Source organism: Brassica napus, chromosome C4 (genome assembly GCF_020379485.1).
Source record: "Brassica napus cultivar Da-Ae chromosome C4, Da-Ae, whole genome shotgun sequence".
NCBI lineage: Eukaryota > Viridiplantae > Streptophyta > Magnoliopsida > Brassicales > Brassicaceae > Brassica > Brassica napus.
Genome location: NC_063447.1, coordinates 33,539,690 through 33,549,214, shown reverse-complemented (window position 1 = coordinate 33,549,214; position 9,525 = coordinate 33,539,690). Strand labels below are relative to the sequence as shown.

The window sequence follows — 9,525 nt, the reverse complement described above, 5'->3', positions numbered from 1 at the left end:
TTTTATTGGTCATTTTGTTGTGGTTTACTTTGATGACATTCTTATTTACAGCAAAAGCCTTGATGAGCACAAACAACACTTGAAATCTGTTCTTGAAGTCCTTAGAAAGGAACGTTTGTTTGTTAACCTTGGAAAGTGTTCTTTTGGCACAGATCATGTGGTCTTTCTAGGTTTTGTTGTAGGTGCAGATGGCTTGAGAGTGGACGAGCAGAAGGTCCAAGCAATCCAGGACTGGCTGATTCCGACCACCATTGGTGAAGTAAGAAGCTTCCATGGCCTTGCCGGCTTCTATAGGCGATTTGTTCAAAACTTCAGTACCTTGGCCGCTCCTCTTAGTGAAGTAATCAAGAAGAACGTGGGGTTCAAATGGGGACCAGCTCAGGAAGAAGCAATCGAAATCCTTAAAGGGAAGTTGACTCACGCCCCTTTACTTGTACTTCCAGATTTTTCTAAAGCTTTTGAAATCGAATGTGATGCTTCTGGTGTTGGTATTGGTGCTGTGTTGATACAGGATGGAAAACCAGTGGCTTATTTCAGTGAGAAGCTTGGAGGAGCCATGCTCAACTACCCCACATACGACCAAGAACTCTATGCCTTGGTGAGGGTCCTTCAAACGTGGCAGCACTATCTTTGGCCTAAGGAGTTCATCATCCACACTGATCATCAGTCTCTAAGACACCTTAAGGGTCAGCAAAAGCTCAAACAAGAGTCATGCTCGTTGGATGGAGTTCATTGAGACATTCCCTTATGTGATCAAGTACAAACAAGGTAAGGAGAATGTTGTGGCTGATGCATTGTCTCGAAGGTATACTCTTCTCTCAGCCCTTGAAACTAAATTGCTTGGCTTTGAATTTATCAAGGATCTTTATGCTTCTGATCAGGATTTTAAAGAGATTTTTCGAAAATGCTCAAAGTTTGCTTATGGCAAATACTTTCAAAATTCTGGTTTCTTATTCTTTGATAACCGTTTGTGTGTGCCCCAATGTTCTTTGAGTGAGTTGTTTCTCAGGGAATCTCATGGAGGTGGGCTTATGGGACACTTTGGTGTCAAGAAGACTTACAAGGCGGTTCATGACCATTTCTACTGGGCGAGCCTGATGAAAGATGTTGAGAGGATCTGTAGCCGATGTGTGGTGTGCAAGAAGTCTAAGCCTAAAGCATCACACCACGGTTTGTACTCAGCTCTACCCATTCCCTCTCATCCTTGGGTAGACATTTCTATGGATTTTGTGCTTGGATTGCCTAGGTCTAAAGCTGGACGAGATTCTATTTTTGTGGTTGTTGATAGGTTCTCGAAAATGCCTCATTTCATTCCTTGTCACAAAACTGATGATGCTGTGCAAGTTGCAGATTTATTCTTTAAGGAAGTTGTTAGATTGCATGGAATGCCTAAGACCATTGTCTCTGATCGTGATGCTAAGTTCCTTAGCTATTTTTGGAAGACCTTGTGGTCTAAGCTAGGTACTAGATTGATGTTCTCTACAACTTGTCATCCGCAAACTGATGGGCAAACTGAAGTAGTTAACCGAACCTTGTCTGCTTTGTTAGATCTTTGGTTAAAAAGAATCTTAGGACTTGGGAAGAATGTTTGCCTCATGTTGAATTTGCTTATAACCATGCTTTGCATTCAGCTACTAAGTTTACTCCTTTTGAGGTTGTTTATGGATTTAATCCCTTGTCTCCACTTGATCTTTTACCTTTTCCTTTGAGTGAATGAGTTAGTACAGATGGCAAGAGGAAGGTGGACACGATCAAGAAGCTGCATGAACAGGTCCAGGCCAACATTAAAGCCAAGACCGAGGGCTACACACGACTTGCAGACAAGAAAAGGAAAGAAATGATCTTCCAGGAAGGTGATCTTGTTTGGGTCCACTTGAGGAAGGAACGATTCCCGGAACAAAGGAAGTCCAAACTCATGCCCCGGGTCGATGGTCCATTCCAGATTCTCAGGAAACTCCATGACAATGCTTACCAGCTTGATCTTCAGGGTAAGTATGATATCTCTTCAAGTTTTAATGTTTCTGATTTATCTCCTTTTTGCGCAGATGATCCGGATTTGTGGTCAAATCCTTTTGAAGAGGGAGGGAATGATAGAACCCAGGACCTGGACCAGGACGTGGAGCAGACTCAGCATGGTGACCAGGACGATCAGATCAGTCCAGCTGAGGTTCAGCCATTCAGTCGTACCAGATCAACGGACAGAGCCGTGTACCGGATCGACCCGCGTGCACCCGGACGTGACCTAAGGATGGATCCACGACCTGATGACCGAATCAGCCGAACCACAGGCGTTCTTCCCCGACCCATTTGCCATTCTAGAGCCAACAATCAAGCCAGAACCCATGATCATCGAGAAGAATCAGATTCCGGACTTAGCCTGTCTTTCCTGGCCCGTTTGGGACGTACCGCATGCCCGGATCAGGCTGATCACGACATTTCCAACCACTTTGATGATTTCATGTTGATCGATGCTTCCAACTACTCCAAAGGAAGGATACTTAAGCTCTCTGAAGATTTGGGTCGAGCTATCTCTTCATCCGTTCATGGATCATCGACGATCAACCATGCGGGCAGCCTTACGTCCGTCCTGCTCCTTACCGCGGACGACCTGATCACCACAGAATGAACCTGGACATCTTTATGAATCTGGACCAGTCAACATAAGAATCCGCACCTTGACCAGTCTTAGTCAAATTTTGAAATTCTATGTCTTGTTTTCATTCATTTCTATTTTCTATGTTGTCTTTTCCCACAAATGTCTTTATGTTTCTTTGACTCACAAACCTTATAAGTATGTGATGATCCCCTTAATAAAAAAGGACATCGATTTTCCTTTGCTTATTTTGAGTCTTCTCTCATTGTTCTTTGCTTAGAATATTCATACTTCTCTTGGTGAGGTCATCTTTAAGCGAACCACTTCGTTGTGTTGGACCGGTGCGTCACATCCGGCAACCTTCGAATTTCTGGTAGTATCTTTGGGCTATTCTGCAACCCTTAGTGTCACCCCTCGATCCATCAGTTCTCAATCCCCTCAGATCTGAGTTCATATCAACCATACCGAAAGAGTGATCCATATTTTGGTTCTATCAGGGATGTCACCTTATGAAGCGTTATACGGAAGGCCATGCAAAAACGCCTATGTGTTGGACGGAAGTGGGCGAAAGAAGAATGTTTGGGTCACCTATCGTTCAGGAGACCATGATTAAGCTGGAGACGATTCAGGCCAACATGAAGAAGGCTCAGGACCGCCAGAAGAAGTACGCAGACCAGTCAAGAAGAGAGGTAATTTTTGAGATAGGAGATTGGGTCTATTTGAAAGTTACTGCACAGAAAGGGAAGGACAGATTTGGCAAGGTCGGGAAACTTTCGGTCAGGTTCATTGGTCCGTACAAGATCATCGGGAAAGTTGGTGAGGTAGCTTACCGTTTGGATCTGCCAGAGGATATGCGTCTACATCATGTATTCCATGTTTCCATGCTACGGAAACATATACGGGATCCAAGTACTGTTGAACCCGAGAGACTAGAGGAGTTGAGGACAAACCTTACGTATCTGGAAGGACCAATCAGATTGGGAGAACGGCGCATTCGGAAGCTAAAGAATCGTGAGATTGCTCAAGTGCAAGTGTTCTGGGGAAGACAAGACAGGATTCATGTTACTTGGGAAGATGAAGCGCGATTTAAAACCGATCACCCGGAGTTCTTCTGAGAGGATGTTGTGATGGAAGAAGGAGGCCCCTCAGAACCTTAGAATTCGAGGACAAATTCTGTTAAGGGGGGAGAATGTAGAAACCCATTAAAAAAAAAAAAAGAAGAAGAATGGTCGAGTATCTTTTGGGTGGTCGAGTCGCGGTCGATCAGATTGTTTTTGTCTGAACCATGAGTCAAATATCCCACTAGACAATGGTTAGAAAATGTGGTATATTTACTCAAAGGACGTTTCAAGCATGACACTTTTGGAAGCACAACAGGAAGACCGAAAATTGGGCGAAAAACCCTAATTTCGGTATTATGGAATTTTTCGAAGAAGCCGGAAACTCGGGAAATATTTTCCATCAAGTCAGGATTCATTTGGAGTTTATTAAAAATAATCAGATCATCAGAACGGGCGTCGAAAAATATTGGGAATGATAGCGGGACGAAAAATTCACCGGAAGGTCGATATCGAACAATTGACCGAGAAGCTCGAGGTGGCTAGATGTGTGGTGTTCAGGACGTGGTGGAAAGCTCCTGGCAGTGTGTGTGGCAAGAGAAGCATGAGGTGTTGCAGTAAAAATTATCACAGCATGCGGAGTGACACATAGAAGCACGAGGTGTAGCGATGCATGCGACCGGGCCATGCGGCCAGACATGTGGAGGACGTGGTGTCTCCTTGCATGGAGCCAGGCCATGAATCCATACAGGTAGAGGGCGTGGTGTCATACTGTATGAGACTGAGACATGCAGCCAGCCATGTGGAGCACGAGGTGTCGCCGTGCATGCGTACGGAGCCATGCGAAGTGACACACGGGGTGCCACACGGCTTGTTCCTGATTGGTTGTTGTTTCCTATAAATAGCCCACGACCCCCTCTCATTTGAACACATTCAGAACACTTGAAATTCAGTTCAAAACGTGAGAGAGAAAGCAAAGAAAGAAAGATCGAGTTTCGATAGTTTTTGAGCGATTTAGGCAGTTTTCGAGAACAGTTATTCTGCCGATTTTGAGTCAGCACCTGGAGAAGGTTCTGTTCAACTGAAGAGAGATCAGTTCTAGTGGAGACCAGTTCAAGACCATTCTGGATGTGGGTCTGCTTGAGAAGGTCGAGAAAGGGTTCGGATCGCAGAAGTCGGGTTTGGGGTCAAGGTCACAGTCAACCAAAAACTGTGAGTTATAATCGATTGATTGCTGAGTTGTTTTCATGCAGGATCCTGTTACTTGGAAGTTGGATCATGGCAGGTGACCGGGTCTAACTAAGTAACGGTTTGAATAACTGAGGTTATGTTGATTGAGTTGATGGCATGCTTGTTATTGTTTGAGAACCGTAGTAGCATGCTAATGGTTAGGTTGATTGGTTAGTTAGCGAATGCGGAATGCTTAGATGATATCGCTAAGTTGTGGATAGTTAGGTATTCTGGAATTAGTCTTTATGCTAGATTCTGGAATATGATTGATTGTGTTAATTTGCGATTAATACTAGGAACCTTATGTTATTTTTACCGGGTTTAGTATTAATCATATTTTGGCCATATAGCATTTGTGTAACCCACAATGCTAGGCATGTTTGAGGTGGAATGTGTTGATTGTGTGGTGATTAATACTAGGAACCTTGTGTTATTTTTACCGGGTTTAGTATTAATCGTATATTGGCCGACAGCATTTGTGTAACCCACAATGCTAGGCATATTGGGGTGAGTTAGTGTTCCTTCAGACCTTGTACCCGGCGGGTTGAAGGAAACCCCTTATTCGCTGGATCGGGAAGACTCAGATAGACGGGGTCATGGCCTATGGCTGAGTGATTACACGACGGTGTAATGTGGCAGTGACCCGAAGGACTGTGGGCTGTCGCGCGGTGACCCAAAGGACTGTGGGCCGCGGTCGGTTGAAAGTTCCTTCTTCTGGCCTTTGTGGTAGGAAGATAGGATATTGCCGATAGTGAAGGAGGAACATAACGTCACCAGGGCCCGAGTTTGTTATATATATTATATCGTGTTTCGGGTTATTGAACCCTGGTTTAAGTCGAATTTGAGTTTGGTGTTGAGCTAATAATTAGCATATTGCTAGTTATCTTACTATCTTTTTCCAGCTGCGTATTTCTGATATTGCTTATTGTTATTGAGTTGTGTTGTTAGGTGAACCTCTCGCTTTAGATTGTTTGGGGTGGGATAGCGAGGGGTTGTATTTGTTAGTTGGGGATTGTAACTCGCTGAGTAATGCTAGATTACTCACTCCTCACTCGTTGTTGTTTCAGGTGACCAGTAGCAAGCTTGTAGAGGTCGCGGGAGGCTAGGCTGGCTGGTGTAGATTTGCATCTTTTTGGTTAAAGCGTTTCAGACTATAAGTATGTATTTTCTCTTTCTTGGCATGCCACTACTTGTGTAATATTTTGTGTGTTGAAAACCATATAAGATAAATAAAGCGATGTTTTGTGTAAATGCCTTGTTGTTTCTGATATTAGCTTGTCCAAGCTAACACAACGTCAGATTGGGGTACGGGTTGAGAAGCCTTTGGCTTTGGTCTGACGGGACGTGTTAGCGGGCGGACTGGCCTAGTTACGAATTGCACTTTTCGTGACCTTGGCCGGATCGGCCGTTAACCCGTCATGTAGCGCTCCCGATCCTTGGTAGACGGTCGGCCCGTCGGTCATGTTCTTGTTTGATTGTTGGCCGGTGGTTCGACCTATGCCTAGAACGGTTCGGGGGTGTTACAGTCACCAACTGTCGCCTTAGAGCACCTAAGGACGAAAGCTTACGAACGTCAAGATTACTTCCGGTAGCTACGGAGCAATCAGAACACTACAAACACGAGCAGAGATCCATAGAAATCAGTCGACACAGCTTCAAGGATGGACCGGAACACACGCCGGGAAGAGAGAGGCCAGATAGGAGGGAGGTAACAACAACGCATCAGTACGGCCATAGACGACCAATACAAACATCACGATAAAGGTTTCTCCACGAGCCACCACCGCAAGTAGAGGCACACACCACCACCTTTGGCTAAAACCCGCAATCGAGCTAAACGGAGCTCCAAAACACCTATGGCGGAGACGAAGAAGAACCTACCCTAACCAAGACGCCAAGGGTTGAGCACGGAACCTCCATCACCGCCGCTACGCCTCAGACCAATGGATCTCATATCGAGTAGATCGAGAACCGGATCTGAGAAAGTAACCAGCCGTACGCCTCCACGCTCGACCAAATCTGGAAGTAGCTAAAGGTACCACCTCCATAACCCTAAACGCCGACTCCTCCGCCTGCACCGCCAGACCCCAACGCGCCGTAGCTTCATGCGTAAAGGACTCGCACCAGCACGTATCTTTTCTGCAGCGAAGTCGCCTCTGGGAAAGCTTTAGACACACAGACCACAAGCAAAGCGAAAGGGATGAAGAAGCGTCGGAAGTGCAAAGGGGAAGTCGGAGAAGAAGGATAAGAGACGAGCCTACGGCGTCGGAACTAACGTGCACCGGACGCGGGTCCGAAGTCTCCGAATGCCGGAGCAAAACGTGACGGAGATCTGTTGTTTACTTGTTCGCTTGGGAGAGAGGAGAGAGGAGAGAGGGGAGAGGAGAGAGAAATAAATGTTTTTAAGAAAATAATCGTTGCAAACAACTTATTTTGTGAAATAAAGAAACAACAACAAAAAATCAACGTAGTTAGTTTAGTTTGTAAAGTGGAATTTTAGAGAACAAAAAACTAATAAGTCCAATAGTATTTACGTAAAATTTTTGTGAACACACTACATAGTAAATAAGAGTTATTTTCATCTATATAAATGAAACTGAGTAAATTTTGTGAACACACTACATAGTAAATTTTTACTATAGTAAATAAAATTTACAACTGATAGTGTGTTCACTTATATAAAATTTTCATTTATATAACATTTTACTATAGTAAATAAAATTGTAAATTTTTACGATAGTAAATTTTTACGATAGTAAATTTTTACTATTTTCGTTTAATTACTACATAGTAATTTTTTGTGAACACACTACATTTGATATATCACAATTGATGTTTATAAACGGGGAGAGATATGCCACGAAGGGGTTGAAATGAGTTTACTAGCTTTATAGTTAAACGAACTTATAGGAACACAATCATCCAATACAAACTTTTTTTTTTTGAAAAAATAATCATCCATACAAACTCCACATATTAAATGTACGTAATATGAAATATAAACGCACGCGATAAATAAAATATTATAAGAGGTACTGACAATTTGGCAAATTTGGCCAACAAAGAGAAGAAAAAATAAAGCAAAAGGGATTTGGTGTATAATAATTAGGAATGTGGCTCTGTGCTCATCGGAGGGACACTTCCCATATTCTTGAATGTGCCCCAGCAGCTATTATAAGGGCATTCTAAGTTTTGAGCTTACACTATCATTTCCTATATCGAATAAACAATCTCTAAATTGTTGGCACAACCTCGGACGCAGAAAGTGAAAGAACCATCGTTACATTTTCAAGATAACGAATTAAAATGAGTTTTGTACACGATTCTGGCTTCAGTCTTCATACACAGTAACATAAACAAGATTTTCTTCCAATTATTTTATACAGATCGGAAATTAGGAACGTTAATTGCTTTGTGAAACATTAAAACATGCAACTTTGATCGTAAAAACACACGCTCAGTTAATACGCGTATTAACCATTGGTAACACGACATATACACAGGTTTGGTCACCGACGACAAGAATGACAAGAGGAAGAATAATTATATAGGGAACCTATCGCCTGGTATTATCAGGAAAAAGTTATCGCTAGAAGCGTAGCCTTTTCCAAATAAAAAAAGCAAAATCAATAATGGAATTTTTTTTTTTTTCGCTTATAGATACCAATAATGGAATTTCAAAGGTGAACGATAAGGACCGATTTAACAAAAAAAAAAAAAAAACACGATAAGGACCGAACTCGATTGTTATTTTTAGAACCTCTAACCACTCGTGTCTTCTTGTTCATTAATTCAATACATCTTTTTTTGTAATGAAAATTCATAGCTGTTAATTAAACAGTACAAAATCCGAATATATCTATATATCGATGTTCTCAAACCATGTGAAGTTATGCATCGTATCGTTTAAAATAATGGCTGAGGTTTGGTTCACCGTATTAAGCCCATAACGCTCATTTAGCTTAGTTATGTGTTTATCATTAGTAGTAATGTTGACCAAATGTAATCGTGTGGTTTGACATATACTCTATAACATACCGACGGTGCTATAATGCGAGCGCATCCACATTTGTCAACTATGATACAGATTGGGTGCAACCACTCAATCCTCACCGTTTGGTCTAGTTCATACTATATATAACTAAAAGAGTTGGGTTGATTTGAGTTAATAAAACAATGAAAATTGCTCGTCTTCTTAACCAGATTAGGTCCAAAACACATATATACAAATAGAATGTTGCAACCACATTTAATTTAGTTATAAAGAAGTTCTTTTTAACATTCTATTTATAAAATTTTCATTGTTTTATATGTTTATAATATTGGTCGCAATATTCTATTTATAAAATTTGGTTGAAACATTCTATTTATAAAATTAAGAGTTTCTGGTTACTGTAACCGTATAGGTTAACCTTAACGAAGTGTTATTTTGGAGGGATATATATACAAATAGAATGTTGCAACCACATTTAATTTAGTTAAGTTCTTTTTAATTATTGTAGTAACACTAATTAAACCAGCAGAATTTAGAATTGAAAAAAACAAGTCAACAGAGGTCATTTGGAACTTATGAGTAAGCATAGACTTATTCATTTTTCTATCATTATAAAAACCAAGTTTTGAGAGATCTCGGGTTCGTTGCCA

At 41.8% G+C, this 9,525-nt stretch overlaps 1 protein-coding gene across 1 annotated transcript; it reads left to right on the top strand.

Annotated features, from left to right (window-relative positions):
* The first annotated feature begins 1,031 nt into the window (after positions 1 to 1,031).
* On the top strand, positions 1,032 to 3,708 carry LOC125586021. Its single transcript, XM_048755792.1, has 4 exons — positions 1,032 to 1,170; positions 1,728 to 1,988; positions 2,079 to 2,167; positions 3,091 to 3,708. The coding sequence occupies exons 1-4, from the start codon at positions 1,032 to 1,034 to the stop codon at positions 3,706 to 3,708; spliced, it is 1,107 nt and encodes a 368-aa protein (XP_048611749.1).
* Positions 3,709 to 9,525: the final 5,817 nt, after the last annotated feature.